The sequence below is a fragment of the Podarcis muralis genome, chromosome 11 (genome assembly GCF_964188315.1).
Source record: "Podarcis muralis chromosome 11, rPodMur119.hap1.1, whole genome shotgun sequence".
Taxonomy (NCBI): Eukaryota; Metazoa; Chordata; class Lepidosauria; order Squamata; family Lacertidae; genus Podarcis; species Podarcis muralis.
In genome coordinates this window covers 48775050-48795641 of record NC_135665.1, presented here as the reverse complement: position 1 = coordinate 48795641, position 20592 = coordinate 48775050, and the positions used below count along the sequence as shown (strand labels likewise).

At 45.4% G+C, this 20592-nt stretch overlaps 1 protein-coding gene across 2 annotated transcripts in view; it reads left to right on the top strand.

Annotated features, from left to right (window-relative positions):
• EGFLAM (EGF like, fibronectin type III and laminin G domains) overlaps positions 1-20592 on the top strand; it is a 107417-nt gene that overhangs the window by 70380 nt on the left and 16445 nt on the right. For both annotated transcript variants that reach the window (XM_028748927.2, XM_028748928.2), the window contains exons 12-17: positions 2021-2165; positions 3986-4175; positions 12431-12556; positions 13677-13920; positions 18801-18912; positions 19204-19320. In XM_028748927.2, the coding sequence (XP_028604760.2) occupies positions 2021-2165; positions 3986-4175; positions 12431-12556; positions 13677-13920; positions 18801-18912; positions 19204-19320 (934 nt within the window). The remainder of the gene's footprint in view (positions 1-2020; positions 2166-3985; positions 4176-12430; positions 12557-13676; positions 13921-18800; positions 18913-19203; positions 19321-20592) is intronic.

Here is a 20592-nt window from a genome sequence, read left to right as displayed (position 1 = left end):
AGAACTACAGAATGATGCCAGTGGAACTTTGGTAGCTTGGCTCCATGTCTGTAATATAAACATTGTCATATCCTTAGTGAAGCTTTGGAGAGAGCGCCTCAGGTGATGCCTTGGCCAAGTTTCTATTTAGCTACTCTCCTGGCTGCCCCTGTTTGGGTACTGTCAGGGAACTGCCATCAGTGCCGGAGGGAGAGAGCGAAATCCAGAGGGATTCCAGAGAGCGTCCTGGGATTGGGAGAGGCAGCCCATCTTCTGGGGAAGAGAATCAGCGTAGCACCAGTGGAGAAGGGGGGCAGATGGGGGAATCGGCGAGGCGGTCCCATGACTCCTTGCCGGGGACCAGCGGGGAGAGGAAGGGTGCTCCGCTGCCTACGCCCTCCTTGCGCAGAAGGCTTCCGCGCAGGGAGAGTAGGAGGAGACTGGGCGTCAAAGAGCTTTTTTGCTGGAAGAAGTTTAAGAAACGCCCACTGACGGATTCTGCCAGCGATTGAGACAGCCACGGGAGACTGGCTGTCCGGACAGAAAAGGTTCACTCAGGCAACCCAGCCAGGTGTTGGCACCGGCTTACGCATGAGCAACCCCTAGAACCACTACAGGTACACATTGCCTGGAGGCAACCAAGCAGAGATGTTTTTAATAACTGAGAAGGAGGAAGAGCAAACAGGCTCCCGCTCCCTTTTCAGACATGGGCGATGTTGCTGATGTTGCCTGTTTTGAGCATATACAGCTAGATTCTTTCCAGGAGGACGTCTCTGTGAATGAGATATGTTGCAAGGATAAGGGCGCAGGCAGTGATCTCTCAGAAACCTACTTCTTATTTTCTTGTAATCACACCCAAGTGATGGATGCCAAGCAAAGGGGGAAAGAGCACACTTCACACATCTGCATCTTTGTGTTGGCTGGCTGCTGAGGCTTCCTTGTCAGTCAGCTCCACCAGCATCTTGAGTTTCATATAAAGAAAGCCGGTATTATTAATACAGGCCTACCTCTCACCAGGGAGCCAGGAGAATTCCCAAGATAAATTATTGTGATAGCAGTAAGTCAGATTCTAATCCTGTGCATCTCCAAAACCATTTTTGAAATGTGTTGGTTTCTTGTTTATATATGTGATATATTTTCCTGTCTGTAGCCAGAGGATGTGAAAAGCTCAAACTCTTCTCTGTGGGGAAAGGAAAGAGATTAAAGAAAACTCTCTCCCTTTCTCCTTCTCCCTCTCCCTTTTTGTCCATAATAAAAGAAGGTTAGATATAAGCGTCCAGTGAACAGCCTTGGAGTACAAGAGAAGATTGCATCATCAAAGCTAAATACAGTGGTGCCTCGCAAGACGAAATTAATTCGTTCTGCGAGTTTTTTCGTCTTGCGAAGCACGGTTTCGGAAAAGTTTTGGAAAAGCTTCAAAAATCACCAAAGTCTTCAAAAACCTCAAAAAAGGCTACCACACCGCGTGCTATGAGTTGCTCCTCGAAGTCAAGTCGCAACTGTATTAATGGTTTTAAGAAAAAGGAAACAAACTTGCAAGACGTTTTCGTCTTGCGAAGCAAGCCCATAGGGAAATTCGTCTTGCGAAGCAACTCAAAAAACCAAAAACCCTTTTGTCTAGCGAGTTTTTTGTCTTGCGAGGCATTCGTCTTGCGAGGTACCACTGTAGGTGTGGACCTGTTTACTAATCTGGATGGGAGACCACTTAGTGTGTTGTTTTAAATTAAAATATATGCTTAGTTGTTATAAAGAGATAAATGTGAGCCATGTGTTTGGATCTCATACACTGCTTTTGAATGTTAAAAAGAAGCAGAAGCTGTCTTGAGGGAAGACCCTTTAAGGCAGTGGTTCTCAACCTTGGGTCCCCAGCTGTTTTTGGCCTACAACTCCCATGATCCCTAGCTCACAGGACCATTGGTCAGGGATGATGGGAGTTGTAGGCCAAAAACATCTGGGGACCCAAGAAGGCTGAGAAAGGCTGCTTTCGGGTGAGTTAAGTTTGGTCATTTCCTGAGAGGTTGTCCTGTTGTCCTGTTGTCAGGTTCAACTGTGGTACTGGAATTGCAGTAATTACAAGCGAGAACAAAGTGAAGCTGGGTAATTGGCACAGTGTGACTGTGTTCAGAGATGGACTGGATGGATGGCTTAGGCTGGATAACAACCGTCCAGTTTCTGGTAAATCCCAGGTGAGTCATATACCGCTTATGAAAGGGAATGCTCTTTTTAAAGTGTTTTGGCAGTGGGAGGGTGCTGGAGTGCCAGGGAGTCCCCAGAGTCAGGAATGACCAACTCGCCCCATATTCTGGGAACCAGAGCAGCCCAATGTAGTTGTGTCTTGTGACTTTTCTGGGGACGTTTGGAGAGTCCTTAGTGCTCTCCGTCCCCCATCTTCCCACATGTCACTACGTATACCTGTTGCTTCACATTTACCTCTAGGATTAAATCACTCTAAAATGTCCCAATATCAACAGCTGCCCCCACCTACCAAGTTGAAGAGTCTGTCAAATATTATAAATGGTGAAATGTATGCAAGGTACCACCTTATAAGTCTGCTGGCTTCCAATGCCTAAATCCGCCGACGACCCTAGAGGGTTAAAAAGACTGCTTACCGTAACTTTGCTGGATAATTGAGATGTTAATGTAGGGGATGAGATAAGCCTGATTTGAATTTGTTTAACAAAAAATAATTAATGATTTATTCAGCAACGCAGAGAATTGCCATTAGGGAGCTAAATTGTGAAAACCTGTTTGGTTCAAGCTTCGAATGCCTTTCCTAGCTGATATTATAGTCAGCTTATTTTATTTAATTCTATTTTATTTTTCATTTCACTTCACTTTATTTTTACTTCACTTCACTTCACTTTACATGGCTATGAAGAATCCATAGCAAAAGGCTCAGGGGTTGGACGTGTGGCTCTCCAGCTGCTGTTGGACTTTAACTTCCATCCACGCCAGCCGCCATGTGCAACGCTCAGAGCTAGTGGAAGTTGCGGTCCAGCAACACCTGTAGCCTATAGGTTCCCCACCTGTGCATTAGCTGAAGCAGGGATCAAAACCCTTCTCTCCAGCTTCCTGGCAGAAGAGGCAGTGTGTCATCCGGAGAGCACACCTTCTCCTCACCCCAAATGAAAACATTTTAACACACTTCATTGTATACGTTTAGGGTCTTGCTTCCAGAACTAATGCAGTGTATTGGACCTGCATGTTTCTTTTCCTTAGAAACAAAACTTTGAGCCATTAAAACTATATCTGGATTACAATTTGCTGGGGCATCTGAGAACCAGGTAAAACTGCTTGGAAGGTTTTCTGTGGTTTGCCATCTCTGCCCCGGACGTGTGACTAGTAAATTGCCTCCCTTCCTCAAATCCTGGAGGTGGGCATGTTTGGAAGCTGTTTCTTATCGCAAGGCACTGAATTCTCTAGTTATGATGTTGCCCAAGGCATGGACTGAAGGCACATGATGCAGCATAATTGCTAAAGCTAAGGAAGTCTGAGTCTGGTCAGGCTAAGAACATAAGACAAGCTCTGCTGGATCAGACCAAAGGCCCATCTGGCCAGCATTCTGTACTCAGAGTGGCCAACGAGAGATACATGGGAAGCACACAACTGGGGTAGAGCACTATCCCACTCTTCTGCTCATGATCTCCACCCAGGAAGAGGTATTCACCATCACAGATGGGGCCAGCCCTATCGTTGGACAGAGTGATGCAGCTGTGGCACATAGTGATGGAGGAAGAGCGGACAGGAGAGTGTGAGCCATGCAGCCTGTCCTGTGTTTAGCCCCCTGCTCTCAGGTGTAACTCTTGTCTCCAGTGTTAAAATAAGAGCTATTCTGGCCAATTTCTGCAACGGGGAGTTTCCATCTTGGTTTCTACCTTAGGAAGCACAACGTCCTGGGCCAGCCCTGGAAGAAAAGTGAGATCTCTAAAAGCTCTGAATAAATTAACAGGTCTAATTATCCTCCTTCAGCCAAATTTCCTATCAGTGTTTCCACCCCACTTTCTAGGGTCAATACAGCAAAATTACTTTCCGGACTCCCTTCTATCTTGGAGGTGCTCCTACCGCCTACTGGCTAGTGAGGTCTGCAGGCATCAATCGTGGCTTTCAAGGCTGTGTCCAGGCACTCACGATCAATGGGAAGATCATGGACATGCGGCCCTGGCCTCTGGGGAAAGCTCTTAGTGGGGCAGATGTCGGTAAGTGCGATCTTATTCTCATCCTTGTCCATGGGAGAGAAATGGGTTGCTTCCTTCCATATAGAAAGGCTAACCATCTCTGTCCAGTCATGGTTTAAGTTTAACCTTGCCCTGCCTTAGAGCTATGTTTTGTTTGCTTTCGTAAACTTTAAAATGGGCACAACAGGAACCCAACAAGAGCCTTGACAAAATGGGAGCTTTCTTAAAAAAGGGGGCTGGCTGTTGCAGGTAACTAATAATATTTTTATTTTATTTTTCTAAGTGCACAAGCTAAAATAAGATGTGGAAAAACCAAAAATCCTATAGACATTTCATGATTGTTATTGCAGCTTAAACTTAACCTAATACTGCATTTGTAAAAATGAATTCTAAATACCATTCAGTTTGTCTAGGGCGAGTCTACTTTTGTAAGCAACTTGTTCGTGTGTTGCAAGGTTGTACATAACTTCTATCCATTTGTTGAAGGGAGCTGCAATTTATTTTTCCAGTTCATCAATACCTGACTTTTTGCTGTAGTAAGGGTGCAGAGAGACCCTTTGTTAGGTTACATGTGTTGGATATATAATTCAAATAACAAATAATCTTGACTGAGATAGGCCAGCATGCACACGACACTCCAAACTCACTTGCTCTCAGGTTCCTTGTGTCCAGTCTGATTTGTACCCAACTCCATGGTAAACCTCACTAGCCTAGACTCCTGCTGACATTTGCCAGCACCTTTTGTGGGCTTTAGCCTGGAATAGAATAGAGAGCCTGTTTCAAGTCCTTGGTGAGCCACAAGTTCCTGTACATGCTGCTTAGGTCTGGTCTGCCCATGAGGCAGAATGACGCATCTGCCTCAGGATGCAGAATCCTATGGGCTGGTGCCCCCAAAGGCACCCTGCCCTGACACCACTGGGATCATGTGATCCCATCTTCCAGAGCCAGTGTGGTGTAGTGGTTAAGAGCAGTGGACTCATAATCTGGTGAACCAGGTTTGATTCCCCGCTCCTCCACATGCAGCTGCTGGGTGACTTTGGGCTAGTCACACTTCTTGAAGTCTCTCAGCCCCACTCACCTCACAGAGTGTTTGTTGTGGGGGAGGAAGGGAAAAGAGACTGTTAGCCGCTTTGAGACTCCTTAAGGGGAGTGAAAGGCGGGATGTCAAGTCCAAACTCTTCTTCTTCTTCTTCTTCTTCCCATTTCTCCTCAGCCTGCAGAATGGAATGGGGCACCCTTGGTGCTTCTAGTCAGGCCGAATGCCTTTCGCCTTAACCTTTCTCATGAAACCTGACATGAGCCATTGGGTCGAGGCAACCAAGGAATATAAATGAACAAAAGCCTCACATTGCTCACCTGACTGAAAGGTTTGCCCAAGTGACTGCACCTTGTTAGTGGTAGAAATGGCTGTAAATCCTGGTTTCAAGTCTAATGTTTCTTAGGTAACAAGCTCAACCTTCTCCACCCCCTTCTGTATTTTTACAGCTGGTATCAAAAGAGGCCACTGGCCTGCGTCAGACATAATAGCGGTTGCTGCACTACCTTCTGGATAAAAACACCAGAGATCTATGAGATACAAAAATAAAGCTAATAGATTGGCCTGGAAAGGAGGCAGTGAAGAAAACAAGGTCTTAGAGAAACACAAAGAGTTGACCCTTTTCATGATAGAGTGAGAATCTGTGGAATACATGCAGAGTTTGGAACATATCGAAAGTTCCCTCTGATCTGTATTGGTTCCTAGATTTCAGCTGTTGCAGCCGCCAATACCACAGTTGCTTCAGCAGCTGCTTTCACTTCAAACAAACAACTCTTTTGGGGTGTTTTTATGTGTGGCCATTGGTGACCTGATGCCAAATAACGAAAACGAAAAGTGTGAACGATGCTACTTGCAGCAGCAATGTGGTGGGGGAACACATCAGGGTGATCTTGGTGCTTCCCAATGGATGATGCTGAATGTCTCTTTAAAAAGATGCTGAGCACCAACGGTGGCCCTCACCTCCTTCACAGCCATGGCTGCCAAAGGCAATGGCATGCTCCTCAGTCATGTGGCCTTCACTGAGCTATCAATGGCTATTAGTCATGATGGCTATCCTCTGCCTCCCTGGTTGGAATACAAGTTGCTGGAAGCCACAGGGGCTCTTGTGCTTGAGGGTTTCCCATGGGCATCTGGTTGGCCACTGTGAGAACCGGATTCTGGCCTAGATGGGCCATTCGCCCAATACAACCTCCAGCTCCCATCAGCCCCAGCCAGCGTGCTCAGTCCTTGGGGATTATGGGAATTGTAGTCCAGCAGCATCAAGAAGGTTGGCCAGCCCTGGGCTAGATGGACCAAAGGTCTTGACTCATTCGGTGCATATCAGACCCTCACAGCCCAAAGATATTCACAAGCTCTCTATTCACCAACACTGCTAATTAGAAATAACCTGGTGTATCTTCTAGGGCTGGATCTGATCCTCCCAGGGGAATGCACTTGCCCTCCATTTGCCAGGCTCAAAAGTTCTTGCAGAAGGAGTCAAGGGCTTTAGCTATGGGTCTTTGGAAGTGGGGCTGAAGTCAGTGACCCATTCACACCCTTCCCATTGGCCCTCCCTTGAAACTAGTTTTATTTAGTTACTTATTAAAAGGGTATATACAGTCCCATTTTTCTCTCCAGTGTGCTTGGAGTTCAGGGAGGGGGTATTCTTAGGCTGGATACTTAAGGTAAAATGGTAAGACCTGAGAAACCCACCTCTTCAAAGCGACAGTTTTCTTAGATTTGGAAGAATTTCATTCTTTATAGAAAGCACATACGGCTGCGAAGGTTGTCTTTCAAAATTCAGACAGCCGTTCAGTTTAGCTTCTTGCAGCATTCATTAAATTAAGAATGAGATTGTATACAGCTCATGTTTTGCATTGTCCAAGAAGTCCTGAATGCCCCGGTTTGAAGATTAAAGTGATAATGTTGATTTGAGTGAACAGATGGGAAGAGAAGAGTGATCAATTGATGGCATGTCTCTCGAAAAGGTCTTTGATTGGATTAATGGGCTTTTATTCGTAAACCTTGATAACTCAATTCAGTCCCCTCAACGCTTCCTTTTCAGCAAGTTGTCAAGGCTGTCTTTCAGTCTTTAGAATTTCTTGCTAGTGGCATTTGTATCAACTCATTCATCAGTCTTTAGGGAAGAGATGAGTTGGGATTTTATTAGCATAGAAGTCAAGACAGGTTGGTTGACAGTCTCTGCACACTTACCTGGGATGAAGCCACACTGGAACTCAGTGGAGCTTACTTCTGAGGAGACAGGGCTGGGGTTTCACTGTCAAGTCATTCATTGTTGCCAAAAATGCGTGGGGATCCTGTGGATTATCACCACAAACAGTTTTTTAATAGAGCCCCAGACTGTATTTTGGAGATATTCAAATTCTCTGGCAATGTTAACAGCTGCAGATAGACCTTGAAGCCAAACTCATGGGCTTCTCAGCCCAAGGAGCCTCCAAATGACCACTCAGGGAGCAGCAGTGGATGAGGCCTGTGACAAACAGCCCCACATGGCTGCAAGACCTCATGCTGGGTGCCTAGGGTCCAAGACTACGCCAGGGTCCACAAAGTGTTTTGTTAGTTGTAACAAAATTCTTCCTTCCTTCTTCTTTTAAATATAGTATAGTCAGAGTGGCCAGCTAAGTGTCTAGAGAGGCTCGTTTATTTTATTTTATTTTAAATAATATATTCTTAGGCTCTTCAATGTAATAGTGTTTATTCCCAACTAAATGCATTCAGCACAAGGGAGGAGGAAGCAAACTCTGCACGATGGTGGAAATCCAGATTGACAAACTTGATTGATTGATTGTCTCTGATATAACAGGAATATAGGAGCAATTAAAAAGCATGGGATGTTGGAGCAGGTGGGAGAAGAGAAGTGTTAATTGTGTGCTGTCTTAAGACACAGCTCTCTGACATTAGGCAGTGAGGACCTTTCTATGCCACACAGCAAAGAGAGAGAGAGAGCCTTCACTGCTGCCCATGCCAACCCTTGGATGCCCAGTGACTGTGTTGGTTCCTGGAAGGGCGGGCTGGGTGACCAGACCAGATGGAGAACCTGCTTCATTTTGCCTATAAAGCTCTCCAGGGACTGTGGTGCAGCTCATTCCGCTCACTGTCTGGAGGTGTCACACTATGGCATCCACCTAAGCTTAGCAGCCTGGTACTGCTGCATCCCATAGAGTCGCGGTGATTTCCAACTCATGCCTGGACTTCATGTATGGGATGGGAGTCTCCTGAACCACATGTCAGGATTCATGTTGGCCCCAAAGGGCTCTGTTGCCCTGGTAAGGCCCCAAAGTCTAGGGTCTGTGTTTACCTAACTGCACCACTGTCCTATGGGAACCATCTGAGGAGACATTGCCAAGACTGCTTGTCCTTCCCGCATTTTGGGGAGAGAGGCACTGCAAAAATCCTGAGAGAAGCTCTTCTTCTTCTTCAAAGGTTAAATTGCAGACCCTGCCTCTTGAGAGTTTTGAGAAATCCGAGCAGTGGCTTAGCTTTAAAGTTACTAGCAACTCCCATAGGTGACAAGCCCCAATCCACTTGCGATATAAGTATGGAATATCCTCAGGGGAAGAAAAAACCTTTTCATTGCCAAGAACAGAGTTGCTTCTCTAAGGAATTCAGCCTTGCTTCAGGTTTGTGATCGATCCTGGAAATCAGTTAGGGGAGGGCATGAGCTCTATTGTTGCTGCCACATGTGTACAAAAGCAATTCAAAAGGGAATTCAAGTCTAGTCCTTATAGTTGCCAGAGCTGGGGCTTAACTCCTGCGGTGGAGAAACAAACTCTCTCTGTATTTTATTTTCCCCATTTTTTATGTTCCCATTCAAGCTATGTCCATGGGTCGTCTATAGCTGGACATAGGCTTCTAATAGATTTTGAGAACCAGTGTGGTGTGATGGTTAGAGTGTTGCAATAGGAGCTGGGGGAGCAGGGTTCGAATCCCCACTCAGCCATGAAGCTCACTGGATGACCTTGGGCCAGTTACCATCTCTTAGCCTAACGTATCTCACAGGGTTTTTGTGAGGATGAAATGGGGAGCAGGAGAACCTAGGAGATCCTAGGAAGATAAAGGTGACATAATACTACTACTAATAATAATAATGCCAAGGCAGGTTTGTATAGATGCAGGCAGTTCTTCAAATAACCTGGTCCTACCATTGGGATTGGGACATGGGTGGCACTGTGGGTTAAACCACAGAGCCTAGGACTTGCCATCAGAAGGTCGGCGGTTCGATTCCCCGCGACAGGGTGAGCTCCTGTTGCTCAGTCCCTGCTCCTGCCAACCTAGCAGTTCAAAAGCACGTCAAAGTGCAAGTAGATAAATAGGTACCGCTCCGGCGGGAAGGTAAACGGCATTTCCGTGTGCTGCTCTGGTTCACCAGAAGCGACTTGGTCATGCTGGCCACATGACCCGGAAGCTGTACGCTGGCTCCCTCGGCCAATAAAGCGAGATGAGCGCCGCAACCCCAGAGTTGGCCACGACTGGACCTAATGGTCAGGGGTCCCTTTACCTTTACCATTGGGATACTGGCAAGTCTTAAGATCCAAGCTGCATATGACAAGTGTGGTCCATGATTAGATTGCCTGATAACTTCTACATTCTGTTGTTGTTGTTGTTGTTGTTGTTGTTGTTTAGTCGTGTCTGACTCTTTGTGACCCCATGGACCAGAGCACATCAGGCACTCCTGTCTTCCACTGCCTCCCACCGTTTGGTCAAACTCAGGCTGGTAGCTTCAAAAACACTATCCAACCATCTCATCCTCTGTTGTCGCCTTCTCCTTGTGCCCTCCATCTTTCCCAACATCAGGGTCTTTTCCAGGGAGTCTTCTCTTCTCATGAGGTGGCCAAAGTATTGGAGCCTCAGCTTCACGATCTGTCCTTCCTGTGAGCACTCAGGGCTGATTTCCTTAAGAATGGAGAGGTTTGATCTTCTTGCAGTCCATGGGACTCTCAAGAGTCTCCTCTAGCACCATAATTCAAAAGCATCAATTCTTCGGCAATCAGCCTTCTTTATGGTCCAGCTCTCACTTCCATACAGCACATTCACTAAAAGCAGCCATGACTGCACCACAAACTATTTGGTCTGGGGCCATGGTGCATGGCAAATTGTTACATGACTGATAGATTCCCATGACAAAAGTAACTTCCCCTGCACAGGGAAAACTGTGGATCAGGGAGAAGTATTCTTGCCTAGACCTGTGACAAGTTAAGGCTAACTTGAGCTGTTATGGCACCATCTCTGGTTGTTAAAGATGTAACATACTCCTCCTAGTGTCTCCAGTACTAACTAATAGACATACTTTACTGCAGCTAAATACTTTGTGATGCTAATTATTCTTTTGGAATTGAAATAATGCTGATTCGCGGCAATGGGCTTGAACTATCCCTATGTTTTTTCAAGTGATACCAGGAGTTTGGGCCTCTTCCTTCAATTGGCTTCATATTCTATGTTAGATATCATCTGAGCCAATGCATTCAGTCATGTTACACTGACTCTTGGAAGATGCCACTTCCAAGCTATTCTGGTGGTGCCTTTCGAGATTTTCATTTAAGCAGCCTAAATACAGAGACTTAAAAATGATTGGGCTGTAGAAATGCTGCTGTTCTGTTTGTGCAGATTTCCGCTTGCACAACAGATACTCCCCTTCCTGACTTCTCCCCTGCAGCACACCCTCAAAATCTGCTCCAGAGCAATGAGGGACTCTCTGGAGCAGATTTTCAGGGCACGCAGGGAGAAGAGAGGAAGGAGAAGTCTTGTTGTGCAAGCAGAACTCCACTCATGACCCAGTGGTCAAGTGGGTGAGCATAAATTGCAGCAGACTATTGTTGGACTAAGGGACGCGGGTGGCGCTGTGGGTTAAACCACAGAGCCTAGGACTTGCCGATCAGAAGGTCGGTGGTTCGAATCCCCACGACGGGGTGAGCTCCCGTTGCTCAGTCCCTGCTCCTGCCAACCTAGCAGTTTGAAAGCACATCAAAGTGCAAGTAGATAAATAGGTACTGCTCCAGTGGGAAGGTAAATGACGTTTCCGTGCGCTGCTCTGGTTTGCTAGAAGTGGCTTCATCATGCTGGCCACATGACCCGGAAGCTGTACGCCGCCTCCCTCGGCCAAGAAAGTGAGATGAACGCCGCAACCCCAGAGTCGGTCACGACTGGACCTAATGGTCAGGGGTCTCTTTACCATTTATTGTTGGACTTGTGTTCCTCCTTGACTATGAAGCTCCCTTTGTGGCTTTGTGCCAGTCACTCTCTGCAGCTGTCATTCAACTTTTCACCTCCTCAAGAGTTTTAGGGAAATTATTTGGTTATTACTTTTTAATTCCTCCCTTTTAAAACCCCTTTGAGGCATTATTTATCACAAGGAAACAAATTGCTTACTGTATTCATATTTCTTTTGCTAGGATGTTTATCTGTGGATCTGTGTCTTCTTTAACTCGGCTCTCTACTATGCTGTGGGGAAGAACAGTGTAAATTACTACCGCATATATTTTTTTTTTTTTAAAAGAGAAACACCTTAACTGCACATTTCACAAGATGATGTGTGCTGAAATATTTAAATGCTCCTCAGAAGTATCTTTGAGGCATTCTCATCTGTCAGTCTTCTGACAGTTTCTGTGCTGTTACCTCCAGCCATCTTCCTGTGAGATGGCAAGATGATAGAGATGTTGATTATAAAAGCCCGTATGTTGACAATATGGATTACCTGCCACACAGATGGAACTGTTAACAGTGTAGCAGCAGCTAATAAGCTTAGACCCTGCTGCTTAACACCGCCAGCTCTTACTACAGCTTCCCTCAAATGCAGAAGGAACAAAACAGCACTTAAGATAATTGAGGTTAAACAACAGCGAGAGAGAGAGAGAGAGAGAGAGAGAGAGAGAGAGAGAGAGAGAGAGAGATGGTACTTGCAATGTAAACAGTCTGGCAGTATGTGGAGATTTGAGCAACCTGTCCAAGAAAAAAAACTAATGAAAAGTGGGAGACACCACCAGTCTGCTTGGCAAGTGATCACTTCTGGAAAGTCAATGCAATTAGTTCCTGTTGCTGCCATTTTGTAAAGCCTCTGGCCTGCAGCTCAGCCACTTAATCCGGTGCTTAGACTTAACGCGTTGCCTGGGAAAAGATGCATTTACGTGGCAGATCTGGCGCAGATCTCTGTGTGCGAAAGTGATCGAAAACAAGTAGCTAAATTAACCCATCCTTTGGGTACCTTGAATGACAAATCAGTGCGTGTGTTGTTTTCTACTTTTAGGTGAATGCAGCAGTGGAATTTGCGATGAGGCTTCCTGCATAAATGGTGGCACTTGCACAGCGAGCAAGGCGGACAGGTACATCTGCCTGTGCCCGCTTGGATTTAAAGGGCGCCACTGTGAAGAAGGTGAGAGGAGGACTTGCTGTTGATCTCTGCAGTTAGATGCCAGCATTTGGTGTGTTTTATGGCAGTGGTGTCTTAAGCGATGCCTCCAGATGTTGTTGGACTACAAATCCCATCACCCACCTCCGTTGACCCTTTATGTTTTGGCTGATCAGAGAGTTCAACAATGTCTGGAGGTCTTTTCACTGGCTACCCCTGTTACTACAGGCTGTGTCTGCACCCAGTTTAATCAGGAACCGTTTGACTGACTTGCACAACTAACATCCCATAGTTGGTTGGCTACACACTGGTTTAATGCTGCGTACCTCACCACTGTGATTTGCTTGCAATTTAGAATCTCTTCCATTATTTCTGCTTTCTGAAGTCTTGCTTTCTTTCCTCTTCCTGCCTTCTCCTTTGTTACTCAAGTGTGGAATGCTACACACACAAACTTCCCTACATTGACGGCATCCCTGTCCAAAACAATGTAATACGCAAGTGATCATACTGACCTGGTAGTTTTCTATTGTTTCCAGGCCTAAGCAAGTGATTTCTCTGCTACATTTTCACATCATTCGGTTCTGTATCAATTGGGGGAATGTTCATAAATGCCCGTTTATATCCCTTTGCCTCCTGGTTACGATTGAAGTGGAGCTTGCTTCACTTGTGGTTAAGAAATAAAATATACGGAAACCATATTGACCATAAATGGAGTACCTGATGTCAGTGTGGACAAACCTCGGTTTCCTACATAATGGGTATCAAAGTGTATAAGTGACATGGCCTTCTCTAGCCTGCTGCCTTTGATATATTTTGGACTACAACTCCCATCATCCCTGACATGCTGTCTGAGACTGATTGGAATTGTAAACATTTGGAGGACCCTAGGTTGTGGAAAGCTAGACTACACAGATGTGTGCTATTAAAAATTATTATTAGTTGTATAATAAACCATCTCATTTGTAGGTTTCTCAAACAGCTTTGGGCTGTTTTGTAAGTTACTCATCACTATTTGTGATAGTGTTTCAACTTTATATGTGATATGGTTTCTAGTATTGCTTTCTACAATGAAGTTTGAAGTTGAAGTAGACTTTGTTTTCTTGAGGGATTTTAAGTAATGTGTTCGCTTGCCCTGGTCTTTCAGCTTTCATTCTCATCATACCTCAGTTCAACGAGACTTTGAAATCCTTTGCCACCATCCCCTGGCCTTTGGAACCCCAGAACTACCTTTCCTTCATGGAGTTTGAGGTCACCTTTCGTCCCGATTCGGCGGATGGTGCCCTTTTGTACAGCTTTGACACAGGCAGCAAAGACTTCCTGTCCATTAGCATGGCAGACGGCTATGTGGAGTTCAGGTTTGACTGTGGTTCAGGAACTGCTGTAATCAGGTAAATGCAATTTACTAATTATTTCTAGAATTAATTAGCCACAATTTTTTTTTTGCTGTAAAAAGTATCTGTAATTCTATACTAAAAATAAAAATATGGGTGGAATCCAAAGTAGCGCATTCCCCCAAAAAATTTTCTTTGGGTTACCACAACCCTTTGTAGCAAATTTGGGGAGGAGAGGGGCACAGGTCCCATTGCACAAATGGGAAAACCTGTGCTGGTGGGATGGGCTAGACGAATACCTCCCCTGGAATGCAAGTTGTCCACCAATGTCATAAACTGTGGTTATTTTCATGGAAAGAAGCTTCTCCTGGTCTCCTGTGCTCCTTCCTCTTCCAGCACAGCAATGATAAGTACCGTATTTTTCGCTCTGCAAGTTGCACTTTCCTCCTCCTAAAAAGCAAGGGGAAATGTGTGTGCGTCTTATGGAGAGAATGCAGGCGGGAGGCTCTGCTCAGCGCTCCCTTTAAAGAGTTGCGTGGAGTGTGTGTGTGGCTCTTGGGGGCTTTTCCCAAGGAGGGAGAAGGGCTGCCTTGGGGGAGCCTTAGCCGTGAACAGCCTCTTGCGAGCAGGGGATGAAGGCTCCCCTTGCCCAGAAGAGGCTGTGGGCGGCCCAGCAAGAAGCCAGGAGATCAGGTAGAACCTTGTGCGCCTGAGTAATTGGGGCATGGGGATTGCCTTGTTTCCTTCATGAGAAACCAGGTTATCATAAACCATGGATATTCATGGCACCCCCCAAAGCATCCGGTTTATTGTGAAGTGACCTGCCTCTATTCCTTGCTGCTTCCTTTGTGCTAGCAAATATGTAATTATTAAGCGTTCATAACCTGAATTTTCAGCACACACAAACATCCACTAGTGCACTTCACAGAGGACCAGTGGCCCATATGACTCTTCAACTCATAGAACTTCCTACAGAACATTCTGTCTAGTCATTATTTAACCACTAGGTAATACTATGGAAGACCCACATTTTCTTATTTTTCTCTTCTGTCCTTGTTTCTTTTCATTTTGTATCGCAACTGCTAGTCTTTATTTCGAACTGTAAACTGCCTTGTCAGCAAGGCAGTATATAAATTAAAAAATGCAAATCGCCGTAGTGTCATGGTGTGCACAAGTTTTCAACATATTTCACACCACCTGAACCTTTTAACTTGAAGGTGTCAAGGACTGAACACAGGATCTTTTGCATACAAAACATGGTGTGTGGTCCTCACCACCGTCTTAGCTATGGCCTTGGATAATTGTAACACTAATTGCTGAAAGCAGGATGCCTTCCGTGACAGAGATCTGTGCTGGAAAGAGGACATAATGTGCATATTGCTCATTATTAAGTAGTCAGCCCCATCTGGCTTTTTAATTACATATCGATCTGAGGTGATTATTACCCTATTATGTATCGATTTATCTTAGGTAATTAAAGCCTAATTGTTATTAAACGTAGACTGCGAGTGGAGAGGCTGGATGACATTGGCAGATGATGATTATTACTTTTTTTCCCAAGAAAAAGAGATGGCGGGAGGATTATTTAGTAAAATGTTTTTCTAGCATTTCCGAGTAGATATTTACTTGAAGAAATGTTAAGAGCTCATCAGTGACAAGGTGTAAAATGTGACATGCATTTGAAATCCAAATTTGTGCGCTGTTAAAATTGACATGACATTTCAGCTTCTTCCGTAAGTCTTTACTGAAAGTAACATGTCTGGCGGGAATTTAATTTGCATTATATAACTATCCATTATATATCAGCTGTTTTTCTGTTTTCTCAGATTAGTGACAATTTGTAAAGATTACTGCGGTGCTTTTCAAATTTTTCCTTTGTGATGCATGGAAACACAGTTGCGAATTACGATTCTTTCTCATGGTCTCTCTTCATAATTAGGCTTATGGTTACAGTTGTGCACCCTCAGAGAACGCCTGATGTATGAAAAACATTGATTGAAATTTAACCGTAACAGGTTGTGTAAAACATACAGCACGATTCATCTGCAGATCTCCATGGAATGTCCTTGGGTCTTTCAATTCATTATGCTTCCAGCCCACTTGTAGGCAGTCCTCAGCTGGTTCTTCCATGACTCGCATAATTTTTTTCATCTACCCTGCTCTCTGGGCCGACCCACCCATGAGGCAAGGTAAGGTGACTGCCTTGGGTGGCAGGATTCATAGGGGCATCAAATCCCGAGATAGGTAATTGTGTCTCCTCTTGTTTCTGATGTAGATCTTCACGCACCCCTTCTTCCTTGTTGGGGGGAGCGCCGTTTTGTGGTTAGACTTGGGTTCCAAAATGTATTGGATCATCCCTGCCTACTCTTTTCTATGGCTTTTATACATGTGTTACCTTCACAAAGAGATTTTTTTGTATTATTAACAATTCTATCCTTCCCTTCCCCCCAAACTAACCTAGAAGGGCCAGCAGCAAAACAATAAAAAAAACTTTTAAAAACAATTAAAGCTAAAGGTAAAGGGACCCCTGACCATTAGGTCCAGTCGTGGCCGACTCTGGGGTTGCGGTGCTCATCTCGCTTTATTGGCCGAGGGAGCCGGCGTACAGCTTCCAGGTCATGTGGCCAGCATGACTAAGCCGTTTCTGGAGAACCAGAGCAGCGCACGGAAACACCATTTACCTTCCCACCGGAGCGGTACCTATTTATCTACTTGCACTTTGACGTGCTTTCAAACGGCTATGTTGGCAGGAGCAGGGACTGAGCAACAGGAGCTCACCCCGTCGCGGGGATTCGAACCGCTGACCTTCTGATCTGCAAGTCCTAGGCTCTGTGGTTTAACCCACATTGCCACCCACATCCCCTAGTGCCACCCGCCGCCAGCAGCAAAACAATAAAAAAACCTTTAAAAACCATTAGAAACATCTAAATGCACTTGGAAATATTAAGAGCTTCTAAATGATTACGCATAATTACATACTTTTGGTTTATTCTATACTGATTTGGTGAGTGAGTTGCACAGTAGCTTAGATCTCCTTAGAAGTCATGGCTTTGGTGTAAAATGCTAGCCATCACATCTGCTGCTCACTCCAGACACAGTACAGTTGGCATGCTAAACACCTGAGCACCTGAACTTTGGAGAACGACAGTGTCTGCAAAGCAAGCTACCTTCATAGCCCTCTAGATTGTAGAGATGCACCGAGCTGGGATGGGAACTTATTCTAAAGCTAGCTTGGCGAACTGGGAGCCCATGAGCCACATTTGGTGCATGAAGCATTTTCAGCTGGGTCCCAATGGCAACGCCAAGTTTTAATTGTGGTGTGGTAAAGAGTTTACCTGCAATTTCACGGCAAATTTATTTTCAGAAGTTACAAGCAAAATGTATACTCCACATGTTAGCATTGACTTCTCTCTTGGTGGTGATGGAAGGAGCTCCATAACTGTGAAATGTGGCTCATGGGCTAACTATTATAGAGCCTGAGCATCTGTGAAGTAGCAAAAAACATTTCTGGCACCTAAATCAGGTAAAGTCCTTGTGATCCTACTTTTGCTAAGTACCGCCAGGAGAGAAAGTACAGGCAACTCTCAGCTTACATGGCGGCACACTCTGGATATAGCATGTAAAGCCAAAATTGTGTATACTCAAAACATATTGGGTTCAATAGCGGGTGGGATTGCCAAAGACTTTTTCCCTGGATGCCTACCTCCTTTCCTACTCTATGGGTGTCAGGCATCCATGGGGTCAAGGTAGGCTGGTGGTTGCAGCACCATGGATAGCTCCATGGGTTGGAGGTGAACTGAAACCTTATGGGTCTCTCCCTCCTGTCCACCTTTCCTAAGCTCCACCTCTTAGAGCCAGTGTGGTGTAGTGGTTAAGAGCGGTAGTCTCATAATCTGGGGAACCAGGTTCGCGTCCCCGCTCCTCCACATGCAGCTGCTGGGTGACCTTGGGCCAGTCATACTTCTCTGAAGTCTCTCAGCCCCACTCACCTCACAGAGTGTTTGTTGTGGGAGAGGAAGGGAAAGGAGAATGTTAGCCGCTTTGAGACTCCTTAAACGGAGTGAAAGGCGGGATATCAAATCCAAACTCCTTCTTCTTCTTCTTCTTCTTCTTCTTCTTCTTCTTCTTCTTCTCTTGGCCTGAGGAATGGGTTCTTAAAAGGCTGACCCACTGGCCTGAGTATGCGTTCTCCATCTTTCTGTGGGCTTCTTCCTGGTGCACTCCTTGTGCCATTGGGTAGACATAATAGGTTAGGAAGCACTTGGTTCCTTTGCTGGCTCAGAGTCAGTGAGGGTTGTCTCATCTGTGAGGGTCGTCTCAGGCTCTGGACCACCAGCCTCAGATTGTATGGGCTTGGCCAGTTCCTCCTCCTCCAATTCCAAGCTTTCCATGGAAGAGTGTAACTGTTTGATTCAAATCTAGGACCCACGTACCTACGGGACCGCCTCTCCTGGTATGCCCCGCGGAGGACCTTAAGGTCCACAAATGACAACATTTTGGAGGTCCCAAGTGGCAAGGTGGTTAGATTGATCTCAACTAGGGCTAGAGCCTTTTCAGTACTGGCTCCTACTTGGTGGAATGCTCTGTCACAAGAGACTAGGGCCCTGCGGGACTTGACATCTTTCTGCAGGGCCTGCAAGACAGAGCTGTTCTGCCTGGCCTTTGGTTTGGACTCAGTCTGACCCTTATGTTTCCCTCCCCTTATGGTTTTGCTCTATGGGCTGCATTTTAAATTGCATTTTAACCTGTATTTTAAATTGGGTTTTTTCCCCTATTATGTTTTTACTGTAATTTTACTGGTGTTAGCCGCCCTGAGCCCGGCTCTGGCCGGGGAGGGTGGGGTATAAATAATTTTTTGTATTATTATTATTAAATGTAGGAAGATACAAACATCTTTGGGCCTCTGGCCTATCTGTTCCATTTCCTTTTTTAAATAGGAGTGAAGAACCCATCAGTTTGAACCAGTGGCATGAGCTCAAAGTGTCTCGCACCGCAAAAAATGGCATATTGCAGGTTGATCAGCAAAGACCAGTTGAAGGAATGGCAGAGGTAAAAAAAAAAGCTTTATTTATATATTTATATGTACATGGAATGGCTCTGTTTTAAACATTTGGTTTATTCGGGTTTTGGATGTTTGGTTTACTTATTTTCTGGTTCACTGTCCAAAAATAAAATAAGTGGTTGAACAGAAATTCAGCTATGTTATAGCAAAACAAAGCCAGTGGCAGTGTCCCCCACGTAGATATAAAATACTTGGGAGGTATAAAAAATGTTTGGGAACATAACCTAAAGCAATCTGACCCCCTGATTAATTCTGATGCATATTTTTCCCCCTGATAGGGAGCTTTCACACAGATTAAGTGCAACCCTGACATATTCATTGGTGGAGTACCAAGTTATGACAGTGTAAAGAAGAACTCTGGCGTCCTGAAACCTTTCTCTGGGAGTATTCAAAAGGCATGTGTGTGTTTGTCTGTATTTATATAATCTGTCCTTCCTGCAAAGAATTCAGACCTGTCCTTCAGAGAAGGGGTAGAGCATTCCTCAGTTGTCTCCCATCCGCAGGGACTCAGCTAGTCCAAGACTGGATTAACTTCAGAGATGGACCGATAAGAGGTGCCTTCAGATCTTTCTGTGCTATCCGCACTCTCTGTGTGCAAACGCATTCTGGCTGTTGCTCAAGCTGCCTCGGAACATTTATTTTTGGCGCTTGAAATTCTAGCACCCTAGCAGAGCAACCCAAAGCCCTTTGAGGCTGAGCTGAGCTTGAATGGAGCTGAAATTTCCCTTCACTTACCTTTGCTGGTTGAACTACTGCTGGCAGTCAATGGCAGGAGGGAAGCCCACTAGCAGTACTCCGACTGACTGGGGCCAGCAGAAAGCCCTGGGTGTTCAGGAGGGCCTGAGCTGAGCAGCTACTGGATCCCATGTGTCAGCACTGAACCTGATTCAGATATAAGCTAGCACGGGGATAAGGCCCAGTCATTCCGCCCCTGCCTTCCATCATAACTTCCATGAGCAGCCAAGGTCTAGGTGAGGCAGTGGCTAAGCCTCTCTGGAAAGCCCCATTGTGGAGTAGAGGATTGGACTGCACCTGAAAGTATCTTCTCAATACATTCTTTTAGGATTCAGAAAAACAAGTGAACTAATGATGATGGCAGGTTTTATCAGGTTTTAGGTTTCTTTCGCTTTTTCCAAAGTGCATGGAGATAATCCGTATGAAGTGGCTGCAATATTCTGTTTGATTGCAAGTGCCTCTTGAAATGGGGAGTTAAGCACTTGCTTTATATGAAATTCTGAGCTGCCCGTAGGAGCTAAGCTACTTGGAGCACTCCCTTGGGCTTGTAAATTGCCAAATGCTTGATCATCTGGAAGCTTTAGAAAATAGTGAGAGGTTCTGTGGTTGTTGTTTTTCCTTTCAGGCCATCAGATATTGTGATCTCCATACAGCTGAGTGGCATAGCTGCTTTAGGAGGACAAGTACCCCACATAAAAGCAGCCTCTTTTGCATACACCCAATAATAGGTCCATTCCTTTCCTTCCTTTCTTCCTTCCTTCCTTCCTTCCTTCCTTCCTTCCTTCCTTCCTTCCTTCCTTCCTTCCTCCCTTCCCTTCCCTTCCCTTCCCTTCCCTTCCCTCTTTTCACAAATTTTAATCCCCGCCTCAACACTCACATGTATAGTTCACAGTTTTCCCTAAAGTGCACATTTTGTAGTCTTCCCCTCAAGT